The sequence below is a fragment of the Argopecten irradians genome, chromosome 5, assembly GCF_041381155.1.
Source record: "Argopecten irradians isolate NY chromosome 5, Ai_NY, whole genome shotgun sequence".
NCBI lineage: Eukaryota > Metazoa > Mollusca > Bivalvia > Pectinida > Pectinidae > Argopecten > Argopecten irradians.
Genome location: NC_091138.1, coordinates 49,355,220 through 49,368,903, shown reverse-complemented (window position 1 = coordinate 49,368,903; position 13,684 = coordinate 49,355,220). Strand labels below are relative to the sequence as shown.

The following is a 13,684-nucleotide window of genomic DNA, read 5'->3' as shown; positions in this document are numbered from 1 at the left end:
AGTGAATTCTCATACTGACGTTAAACCAAACTTTTCTTGACTTTTTGAACTTTGATTGTTGTATTAGTATACCAGAACCGAACTGCCAATGTGAATACATGTACTGGAAAATATCATACATTGGGCTTAGTAGCTACACATAGGTACTGTGCAGTGGCAATGTAAATATTTTATGTTAACCTGCAATGTTCTGTTTACAGGCAAAGAAGATGGGTGACTACCTGGTGGTTGGAGTACATTCAGATGGTATGTCAGTATGGTATTTATATTAATAAAATCTGTTACCTGTAAGTGATCGAGATCGGGTTATCTCAGTCTCGGGCTTAAATTTTGTAACATAATCCCTACGGAGGCCATAGCCTCAGTTGGGATGTTACAAAATCTTAACCCGAGTCTACTATATAATATTTGTCAGCATGAGATTGAAACTGAAACAAAATACAATAAACCATAATCAGTCTTCTATATCTAGCTTTAAAGGGACATGAACCCGAGATAAGTTATTCTGTATGTTTTGGTATGATTTTCAGATATATCAATTATTTCATTACAATGATTGATTATCTAAAACTGCAGGAAATACAATCCTCAAACATTTTAAAAATATACTGTCATATTCTAATTTTGGAATGAACAAAAGAGAAAAAGAGATGAAAATAAGCGAAGAAATAATTCCTCTTTAATTTCCATTGTAGGACATAGATGATTGTTGGGTAGGAGCTATGATCCCCCTCTCTTGTTTGATGTTGTAAATATCTTTGTTTACTACAGAGGAAATAGCCAAGCACAAAGGACCTCCAGTATACAAACAAGACGAGCGCTACAAGATGGTCAGGGCCATTAAATGGGTGGATGAGGTAACTTAAATATTTTCTAAGTCTAAAAACATTTAAGGCTGATGAGGTCAAGAACAATATACTTTTGAGCCCACCATCATCAAATTGCTTTTCGTCCACAGTCAGTCATCCTTTTGTCCGTCCGTCCATCTGTCGTTCGTCCTAGCCTCTTCCATCCGTCTGTTAACAATTCTTGTTATTGCTATTTCTCAGAAAGTCCTGAAGGGATCTGTCTCAAGTTTCATGTGCAGGTTCTGTTCCCCAAGGGCCCTTGTTATGCATATTGCAATTTGGGACCGATCGGTCAACTAGATGGCCAACAGGCAGCCATCTTTGATTTTGATAATTGAAGTTTGTTACTGCTATATCTCAGAAAGTACTAAAGGGATCATTCTCAAATTTCCTATTGAGAGGATCCACATAGGCCCTAGTTGTGCCCATGGCATTTTGGGACCGATTTGTCAACAAGATATCCAACAGGCAGCTGTCTTAGATTTGATAGTGGAAGTTTGAGAAGCAGAGAAAAGATCCCTCTTTCCATTGTCAGACACAGATTATTCTTTGGTGGACGCCAAGATCCCTCTGGGATCTCTTGTTTTATATCCATAAAAATGGAATAAAGTTTGAAATGTGTCTTTGCATAGAAAGCTAGATTTAAAGTGGGATTGATCCATAGGAGTTATTAGATACAGGGACATCTACGGAAAGAGTTAAAGATGTAGGCCTTAATGATGCTACTTCATTTGGCTCATCATGTATGTGTTTATTTTAGGTGGTGGAAGCTGCGCCCTATGTTACAACACTGGAGACATTAGACAAATACAACTGTGATTTCTGTGTGCATGGAGGTTGGTAATATAAACAAATAATCATTCTCTTTTATCAAATTAATCTCAAAATATAATGCTAGATATTTTCATTTTTTAGACATGATGCAATATTTTTGAACTTGGATAATAGGCTGTTTATTACTGCCCATAATCTGCAGGAACACATCTAAATAGAGGTTACACAATGAGTGGTTTTTGGATATAGAATTTATTCCACACGATTGAGTTATTTTTTAAAAGTTACAAAAGACATGAGCTTTAGTGAGTGTCTTTTTGGAACTTTTGAAAAATAATCTATGAGTATGGAATAAATTCTATATCCGAAAACCACAAGTCGTGTGACCTGTATCTACCACAATTATATCTACTTATAGCCGGTAGAAATACGACAAGGATAAGGTAACATGTGTTTACTGAGGAATTCAAATAAGATGTAGTGATATTTTCATCAGCAATAAGGCACTGATTAAAATTCAAAAGTCCTGTTTCGATGAAGAATCCATTCCTATTAAAATCTTCTTATTAAGAACAACTTTAGGATGAAATATTTCTCATTTAAGGTATTATTAAATTAAATATTAAAGTTACTTCAATGATGTAATACTCATTGTCGTACTATAAATGCGTGCGCACGGCAGAGCCATGTCGTTTAATTCCCGCCAAATAAACGTCAAGCAATTGTAATCAAGTTAAAGTCCGTTTCAGACACGTTTAATCTACCAAACTTACCAGTAAGATCCTTTTCCGTGAAAACTAGTTACACAAATTGTTTTTTTTTTTTGTAATTTTTTATTTTTTCAAATTTTGTAACACATTTGACATGACAAACGAGGACACTTTCATTCTTCACATACACACACATACACCTTATACTATCAAATATACACACAGAGAGACGAAAAACAAAAAAACAACAGAAAAGAAAAACAAAGAGAAAGGAAAGAAAGATAGAGAGATAGAGAAAAAAAGATAGATAAAGGGGAGGGATAGACAGAGAGATGGTATTTAGAGTGGCACGTACAGTAAGTGAAGATCGAAGAAATAAAAAGTTATATCGGCAAAAACAAAAAAATGATAATAATGAAAAAAATAAATAATTAAAAACAAGGAACAAAAAAAATCTAAATATATAAAAAAAAAAAAAAAAAAAAAAAAAAAAATTGTATACATCTATGATTATCATATTGCAAATATTTCAAGGTGAGGTGTACGAATAAAAGATTAAAGTTTAGCTATTTTTTCCCATTTTTTCCAGTCTTTCTCAAATTTAATTTTTGCTCTTTCTCCTTGGCTGTAAGCTATATATTTCTGAGTATCATAATAAACTTTTAAAATATTGACAAGACCGTTACACAGATTGTTATTCTACATATAAAAACGCCACAGTTTTGACATCAAGCGGTGATCACAACATAGCATGACGTCACTTGATTATAGATGACGTTGGCAAATTATGATTTGGCACTTAGAAATAAGTAGTGCGGTCAAAGTTCACGGTATCATCCAATCAGAATACATACAGAGTTTATATCACCTGTGGTATAAACAAATTGTTAATCAACAGCTGCATCGTTTATTTGATACACTGAAAATTGAATAACGCCGCCTATTGTGGTAGAAATACCCTTCTTCCACCAATATTTTGACAAATTACTGAAATAATGAGGACAACTTAAACATGTAAAAAAATGATCACAGTCAAATAGCATTTTCAATGTTCTTGCACGAAATATTCAGCCAAAACTGGACTTCATAATTATACAGTGGACCCGCGATAATCCGGATGCCGATAGTCCGGAAAACTCACAATCCGGACGGAAATGTCAGGAAGGAAACGGATATCCGTAACGTTATTTATACTCACTAGTTCGGAAATTCGTAGTCCGAATCCGGAACTCCATTTTGGGAACGGAATTTAATTTTCGTTAATAAATTCCCACAATAATCCGGACAATTTGTTGTCGCCACATGCCGAGAAAATCCAAGGCCAGCTACAATCATGTGTACAATACACACTATCACTCGACACTGAGTGTGTTGTCATAACGACGGCTGCCAGGTCATAGCCACGGGCGTTTACCTGAACACCTTTCACACGGGTACATGCAGTCATGTAACGGTTCATTAGTTTTCTATAGGAGATCAAACTTCAGTGTTGTAATTGAGATACGCAATATGTTTTTAGCCACACGCTTTTAAACATGCAGTTAGAGCTTGGGTACGGATACGTATGCTGAAGATACCTTACTGGTTTCGCATGCAGAATATATCGCTATGAGTATCGGATACAATTAAGTGAGATAATATACTCACAAAATTGATAAGAACTTTAAATGTATGAGAATCTATTCGAATTCATCGTCTGTGGTATAAGATTATATAAAGGCTACAGCACATGCCATTTACATGTGTGTGACATTGTGCACGAAGTTAGACGTGAACAGGCGCGTGGTTGTTACACACGTCTGTAAGTCAGAAAGCAAAGACTTGTAGAAATTGTCATTAAAAACAACCATTATACAAAATAACAATTATATGAGTTCCTAAAATGTTCACAACTATTTGTTATCATAGTTTTTTATGCAAAGAACGTAGATGATATTGATCCTTGGTAAGGCAATTTGCCGTCCGACAGATCAAGAATGGGATACTTACTATATATGCATACCGACAAATAACTATGGCTTTAGGTTTCATAGAAAAAGAAAACGTTTTATAATAGTCTTAACGTAATAGTCTTAACGTAATGATATAAAAATACTATAAAACATAACAAACAAAGTATTAATTGTACTACACGTATATTACATAAAAGCCTGTCACCGATTACAAGGTCAAGGGGAGTAACTCGTACGTGACAATTTGATTGACTAAGAACACGGAATTTGGCAGTCCGGAAAACTCGTAATCCGGACGGTTTAGGCTGGGAATGGAGGTGTTCGGATTATCGAGGGTCCACTGTACCTCCTGATTGATCAGACTTTAGGTTGTTCCTTCCCCTTGATTTCCTTTAATTTTCTCAGCAAATGTAACATGATCTTAAACATCAGAATTGATGTTATACTGTTCTACTGATGTTATACTGATGTTATACTGATGTTATATTGATGTTATACTGATGTTATACTGATGTTATATTGATGTTGTACTGATGTTGTACTGATGTTATACTGTATGTTATACTGATGTTGTACTGATGTTGAACTGATGTTATACTGATGTTACTGATGTTGTACTGATGTTGTACTGTTATACTGATGTTTATACTGATGTTATACTGATGTTATACTGATGTTGAACTGATGTTATACTGATGTTGTACTGATGTAATACTGATGTTGTACTGTTATATGATGTTGAACTGATGTTATACTGATGTTACTGATGTTGTACTGATGTTGTACTGTTATACTGATGTTATACTGATGTTATACTGATGTTGTACTGATGTTACTGATGTTGTACTGATGTATACTGATGTGTATGTTACTGATGTGAACTGATGTTTACTGATGTTTACTGATGTTGAACTGATGTTTACTGATGTTATACTGATGTTGTACTGATTTATCAGAATTGATGTTATACTGTTCTACTGATGTTATACTGATGTTATACTGATGTTATATTGATGTTATACTGATGTTATACTGATGTTATATTGATGTTGTACTGATGTTGTACTGATGTTATACTGATGTTATACTGATGTTGTACTGATGTTGAACTGATGTTGAACTGATGTTATACTGATGTTATACTGATGTTATACTGATGTTATACTGATGTTGTACTGATGTTATACTGATGTTGTACTGATGTTATACTGATGTTGTACTGATGTTATACTGATGTTGTACTGATGTTGTACTGATGTTGTACTGATGTTATACTGATGTTGATACTGATGTTATACTGATGTTATACTGATGTTTACTGATGTTGTACTGATGTTGATACTGATTTATACTGATGTTTTTGTCTGTTATACTGATGTTGTACTGATGTTATACTGATGTTGTATACTGATGTTATACTGATGTTGTACTGATGTTATACTGATGTTGTACTGATGTTATACTGATGTTGAACTGATGTTATACTGATGTTGTACTGATGTAATACTGTTATACTGATGTTATACTGATGTTATACTGATGTTATACTGATGTTGTACTGATGTTGTACTGATGTTTACTGATGTTTACTGATGTTATACTGATGTTGTACTGATGTTATACTGATGTTGTACTGATGTTGTACTGATGTTATACTGATGTTGTACTGATGTTGTACTGATGTTATACTGATGTTATACTGATGTTGTACTGATGTTGACTGATGTTAACTGATGTTGTACTGATGTATACTGATGTTGTACTGATGTTTACTGATGTTATACTGATGTTGATACTGATGTTATACTGATGTTTATGATGTTATACTGATGTTATACTGATGTTATACTGATGTTGAACTGATGTTATACTGATGTTGTACTGATGTTATACTGATGTTGTACTGTTATACTGATGTTGTACTGATGTTATACTGATGTTATACTGATGTTGTACTGATGTTGTACTGATGTTGTACTGATGTTATACTGATGTTATACTGATGTTGTACTGATGTTATACTGATGTTGTACTGATGTTATACTGATGTTGTACTGATGTTGTACTGATGTTATACTGATGTTGTACTGATGTTGTACTGATGTTATACTGATGTTATACTGATGTTGTACTGATGTTGTACTGATGTTGAACTGATGTTGTACTGATGTTATACTGATGTTGTACTGTTATACTGATGTTGTACTGATGTTGTTGATGTTATACTGATGTTGTACTGATGTTATACTGATGTTATACTGATGTTATATTGATGTATACTGATGTTATACTGATGTTATACTGATTATACTGATGTACTGATGTTGAACTGATGTTGTACTGATGTTTATACTGATGTTGTACTGTGTATATATACTGATGTTTACTGTGTTATACTGATGTTGAACTGATGTTGTACTGATGTTGAACTGATGTTACTGATGATATACTGATGTTGTACTGTTATACTGATGTTGTACTGATGTTATACTGATGTTGAACTGATGTTATACTGATGTTGTACTGATGTTTATGTGTTGTGTACTGATGTTATACTGATGTTGTACTGTTATACTGATGTTGTTCTGATGTTGTGCTGATGTTATATTGATGTTGTACTGATGTTGTACTGATGTTATACTGATGTTATACTGATGTTGTACTGATGTTGAACTGATGTTGAACTGATGTTGTATTGATGATATACTGATGTTGTACTGTTATACTGATGTTATACTGATGTTGAACTGATGTTATACTGATGTTGTACTGATGTTATACTGTGTTTACTGATGTTATACTGATGTTGATACTGATGTTGTACTGATGTTATACTGATGTTGTACTGATGTTGTACTGATTATACTGATGTTATACTGATGTTATACTGATGTTATATGATGTTGTACTGATGTTATACTGATGTTATACTGATGTTATACTGATGTTATGTACTGATGTTGTACTGATGTTATACTGATGTTGAACTGATGTTATACTGATGTTGTACTGATGTAATACTGATGTTGTACTGTTATACTGATGTTGAACTGATGTTATACTGATGTTATACTGATGTTGTACTGTACTGATGTTATACTGATGTTGTACTGATGTAATACTGATGTTGTACTGTTATACTGATGTTGAACTGATGTTATACTGATGTTGTATGATGTTGTACTGATGTTGTACTGATGTTATACTGATATTATACTGATGTTGTACTGATGTTGAACTGATGTTGTACTGATATACTGATGTTGTATGATTTACTGATGTTGTACTGTTGTTATACTGATGTTGATACTGTGTGTACTGATGTTGAACTGATGTTGTACTGATGTTGACTGATGTTGTACTGTTATACTGATGTTGTACTGATGATGTGTACTGATGTTATACGAGTGTAACTGATGTTATACTGATGTTGTACTGATGTTATACTGATGTTGTACTGTTATACTGATTTGTTTGATGTTGTACTGATGTTATATGATGTTGTACTGTGTTATACTGATGTTTGTACTGATGTTGTACTGATGTTGTACTGATGTTGATACTGATGTTATACTGATGTTGTACTGATGTTATACTGATGTTGTACTGATGTTATACTGATGTTATACTGATGTTTATACTGATGTTATACTGATGTTGACTGATGTTGTACTGATGTTGTACTGATGTTATACTGATGTGTGTGATGTTATACTGATGTTGTACTGATGTTACTGATGTTTGTACTGATGTTATACTGATGTTATACTGATGTTAACTGATGTATACTGATGTTGTACTGATGTTATACTGATGTTGTACTGTTATACTGATGTTGTACTGATGTTGTACTGTTATACTGATGTTGAACTGATGTTGTACATGTTGAACTGATGTTGTACTGATGTTGTACTGATGTTGTACTGTTATACTGATGTTGTACTGTTATACTGATGTTGTACTGATGTTATATAGATGTTGTACTGATGTTGTACTGATGTTATACTGATGTTATACTGATGTTGTACTGATGTTATACTGATGTTGAACTGATGTTGTACTGATGTTATACTGGTGTTGTACTGATATTGTACTGATGTTATAGAGATGTTGTACTGTTTGTTTAGAGTGTTGTACTGATGTTATACTGATGTTGTATGATGTTGTACTGATGTTGTACTGATGTTATACTGATGTTAACTGATGTTGTACTGATGTTATACTGATGTTATGTTTACTGATGTTGTTGATACTGATGTTGTACTGATGTTATACTGATGTTATACTGATGTTGTTCTGATGTTATACTGATGTTGAACTGATGTTGTACTGATATTATACTGATGTTGTACTGATGTTGTTCTGATGTTATACTGATGTTGAACTGATGTTGTACTGATATTATACTGATGTTGTACTGTTATACTGATGTTGTACTGATGTTGTACTGATTTTATACTGGTGTTGTACTGATATTGTACTGATGTTATACAGATGTTGTACTGATGTTGTATTGATGTTATACTGATGTTATACTGGTGTTGTACTGATGTTATATTGATGTTGAACTGATGTTGTACTGATGTTATACTGATGTTATGCTTTGTACTGATGTTTATACTGATGTTGTACTGATGTTGTACTGATTTATACTGATGTTGTTGTACTGATGTTGTACTGATGTTATATTGATGTTGTACTGATGTTGTACTGATGTTATACTGATGTTATACTGATGTTGTTCTGATGTTATACTGATGTTGAACTGATGTTGTACTGATATTATACTGATGTTGTACTGATGTTGTTCTGATGTTATACTGATGTTGAACTGATGTTGTACTGATATTATACTGATGTTGTACTGTTATTCTGATGTTGTACTGTTATACTGATGTTGCACTGATGTTATATAGATGTTGTACTGATGTTGTACTGATGTTATACTGATGTTGTACTGTTATACTGATGTTGTACTGATGTTATACTGTGTTGTACTGATGTTATACTGATGTTGTAACTGATGTTGTACTGATGTTATACTGATGTTATACTGATGTTATACTGATGTTGAACTGATGTTGTACTGATTTATACTGATGTTGTACTGATGTTGTTCTGATGTTATACTGATGTTGAACTGATGTTGTACTGATATTATACTGATGTTGTACTGTGTTACTGATTTTACTGATGTCTGATGTTGTACTGATATTGATGTTGACTGTTGATGTTATAGATGTTGTACTGATGTTGACTGATGTTATACTGATGTTGTACTGTTATACTGATGTTGTACTGATGTTGTACTGATTTATATGTTGTATGATTTGTACTGATGTTATAAGATGTTGTACTGATGTTGTATTGATGTTATACTGATGTTATACTGGTGTTGTACTGATGTTATATTGATGTTGAACTGATGTTGTACTGATGTTATACTGATGTTATGCTGATTGTACTGATTATACTGATGTTGTACTGATATACTGATGTGTTGTACTGATGTTATACTGATGTTATACTGATGTTGTTCTGATGTTATACTGATGTTGAACTGATGTCAACTGATGTTGAACTGATGTTGTACTGATATTATACTGATGTTGTACTGTTATACTGATGTTGTACTGATGTTGTACTGTTATACTGATGTTGTACTGATATTATACTGATGTTGTACTGTTATACTGTTGTTGTACTGATGTTGTACTGATGTTATACTGATGTTTTACTGATGTTGAACTGATGTTGTACCAATGTTGAACTGATGTTGTACTGATGTTGTACTGATGTTGAACTGATGTTGTATTGTTATACTGATGTTGTACTAATGTTATACTGATGTTGTACTGATGTTGTACTGATGTTAGACTGATGTGGTACTGATGTGGTACTGTTGTTATACTGTTTTTACTCTGATTAAACAGATGATATTACCACAACTGCTGACGGTACCGACTCCTATCATATAGTCAAGGCTGCTGGCCGATACAAGTAAGATTAACAGTACAAATATCTTTGTTTTCATATCAAACTTCACTAGGTAAATAGTATTCCTCAAACTGGTGATAATTATACTGTATAGCTGACTATTTTCGCGGGTATGATATTTTCACAGGTATGATATTTTCACAGGAATATTTTCACAGGTATGATGTTTTCATGAGAATGATATTTTCCCAGGTATGATATTTTCCCAGGTATGATATTTTCACAGGTATGATATTTTCCCAGGTATGATATTTTCCCAGGTATGATATTTTTGCGGGCATGATATTTTCCCAGGTATGATATTTTTGCGGGTATGATATTTTCGCAGGTACAATGTATGATATTTTCATGGGAATGATATTTTCCCAGGTATGATATTTTCACAGGTATGATATTTTCACAGGTAAGACATTTCCCAGGTATGATATTTTCGTGGGTATTATATTTTCCCAGGTATGATATTTTCACGGGTATGATATTTTCCCAGGTATGATATTTTTGCCATAGAAATGATTTTGATTTTACTTTGAATTTATTTTGGCCTTTTATTTCGGATTATTAATATACTAGCTTTATACCGTTTTTCCTCATTATGATTCCTCAAGCTAGCCACATGATCAAAACCCTGATAGCATCGGTTCCCCTAACTCATACAGAGAGGGATGTGTGGATTAAATTATTCAAGAAACAAGTAGAACTAAAACTTAAGCTAACACGAGCATTTAGTTGTGTATTGCTGTTCAAAAAGTTGAAAAGTAAGACAATAGGTACCAACGATGTTGAGAGATATGCGATAAGTGAAGGTGGTAGAAGAGGTGGTGGGAAGGAGACGCGAAGAAAGGAAGTAGTGTTGGACCTTATGCGCAGTAAGATCCGCTCAGCTGAGCGTGTAGAGCGATACACACGGTCTATGTTTGAACGTCATAAGGTGTACGTATGGAGACATTGGGGTAAACATCGCGAGGTCATGCACCAACTGGTGAATGTCCAGGAATCCGAGGTACACAGAACGTGGTCAGAAAATCCATAGAAATGATTTTGATTTTACTTTGAATTTATTTTGGCCTTTTATTTCGGATTATTAATATACTAGCTTTATACCGTTTTTCCTCATTATGATATTTTTGCGGGTATGATATTTTCGCAGGTATGATATTTTTAGCCCACCATCATCAGATGGTGGGCTATTCAAATCGCCTTTCGTCCGTGGTCCGTCGTCCGTCCGTCCGTCCTTCCGTCCGTCCGTCCTTCCGTCCGTCCGTCCGTCCGTCCGTTAACAATTCTTGTTACCGCTATTTCTCACAAAGTACTGAAGGAATCTTTCTCAAATTTCACATGTAGGTTCCCCTAGGGCCCTAGTTGTGCATATTGCATTTTGGGACCAATCGGTCAACAAGATGGCCGACTGGCGGCCATCTTGGATTTTGATAGTTAAAGTTTGTTACCGCTATTTCTCAGAAAGTTGTGAAGGGATCTTTCTCAAATTTCACATGTAGGTTCCCCTAGGGCCCTAGTTGTGCATATTGCATTTTGGGACCAATCTGTCAACAAGATGGCCGACTGGCGGCCATCTTGGATTTTGATAGTTAAAGTTTGTTACCGCTATTTTTCAGAAAGTTGTGAAGGAATCTTTCTCAAATTTCACATGTAGGTTCCCCTAGGGCCCTAGTTGTGCATATTGCATTTTGGGACCAATCGGTCAACAAGATGGCCGACTGGCGGCCATCTTGGATTTTGATAGTTAAAGTTTGTTACCGCTATTTCTCAGAAAGTTGTGAAGGGATCTTTCTCAAATTTCACATGTAGGTTCCCCTAGGGCCCTAGTTGTGCATATTGCATTTTGGGACCAATCTGTCAACAAGATGGCCGACTGGCGGCCATCTTGGATTTTGATAGTTTAAGTTTGTTACCGCTATTTCTCAGAAAGTTGTGAAGGGATCTTTCTCAAATTTCACATGTAGGTTTCCCTAGGGCCCTAGTTGTGCATATTGCATTTTGGGACCAATCGGTCCACAAGATGGCCGACTGGCGGCCATCTTGGATTTTGATAGTTAAAGTTTGTTACCGCTATTTTTCAGAAAGTTGTGAAGGGATCTTTCTCAAATTTCACATGTAGGTTCCCCTAGGGCCCTAGTTGTGCATATTGCATTTTGGGACCAATCGGTCAACAAGATGGCCGACTGGCGGCCATCTTGGATTTTGATAGTTAAAGTTTGTTACCGCTATTTTTCAGAAAGCTGTGAAGGGATCTTTCTCAAATTTCACATGTAGGTTCCCCTAGGGCCTTAGTTGTGCATATTGCATTTTGGGACCATTCGGCCAACAAGATGGCCGACTGGCGGCCATCTTGGATTTTGATAGTTAAAGTTTGTTACCGCTATTTCCCAGAAAGTACTGAAGGGATCTTTCTCAAATTTCACATGTAGGTTCCCCTAGGGCCCTAGTTGTGCATATTGCATTTTGGGACCAATCGGTCAACAAGATGGCCGACTGGCGGCCATCTTGGATTTTGATAGTTTAAGTTTGTTACCGCTATTTCTCAGAAAGTTGTGAAGGGATCTTTCTCAAATTTCATATGTAGGTTCTCCTAGGGCCCTAGTTGTGCATATTGCATTTTGGGACCAATCTGTCAACAAGATGGCCGACTGGCGGCCATCTTGGATTTTGATAGTTTAAGTTTGTTACCGCTATTTCTCAGAAAGTTGTGAAGGGATCTTTCTCAAATTTCATATGTAGGTTCTCCTAGGGCCCTAGTTGTGCATATTGCATTTTGGGACCAATCTGTCAACAAGATAGTCCACCGGCGGCCATCTTGGATTTTGATAGTTAAAGTTTGTTAACGCTATTTCCCAGAAAGTACTGAAGGAATTTTTCTCAAATTTCATATGTAGGTTCCCCTAGGACCCTAGTTGTGCATATTGCATTTTGGGACAGATCGGTCAACAAGATGGCCGAAGGGCGGCCATCTTGGATGTTGATAGTTAAAGTTTGTTACCGCTATTTCTCAGAAAGTAATGAAGGTTTTTTTCTCAAATTTCATGTGCAGGTTCCTGAAGGGGTCTAGTGCATTTTCGGACTTATCGGTCAGCAAGATGATCGACAGGTAGCCATCTTGGATTTTGATAATTGAAGTTTGTTTCTGCTATATATGTCAGAAAGTACTGAAAGGATCTTTCTCAAGTTTAATATATAGTATGTAGTAAAAGTTTGAAAAGCAGGGAAAAGATCCCTCTTTCTGTTGTCAGACATAGATCATTCTTTGGTGGGCGCCAAGATCCCCCTGGGATCTCTTGTTATGATTTCGCAGCACATTGTTATGATCACAGAAATTTGACACATGGAAAAATGATAGAAATAGTTTAATCATATATATTTTAAAAACTAGATTACAAGATATTTTTGC

The 13,684-nt window shown here is 34.9% G+C and overlaps 1 protein-coding gene across 2 annotated transcripts in view; it reads left to right on the top strand.

Annotated features, from left to right (window-relative positions):
* Positions 1-13,684, top strand: part of LOC138324129 (ethanolamine-phosphate cytidylyltransferase-like) — a 54,506-nt gene that overhangs the window by 5,602 nt on the left and 35,220 nt on the right. For both annotated transcript variants that reach the window (XM_069269209.1, XM_069269208.1), the window contains exons 3-6: positions 201-246; positions 772-857; positions 1,609-1,684; positions 10,218-10,284. In XM_069269209.1, the coding sequence (XP_069125310.1) occupies positions 201-246; positions 772-857; positions 1,609-1,684; positions 10,218-10,284 (275 nt within the window). The remainder of the gene's footprint in view (positions 1-200; positions 247-771; positions 858-1,608; positions 1,685-10,217; positions 10,285-13,684) is intronic.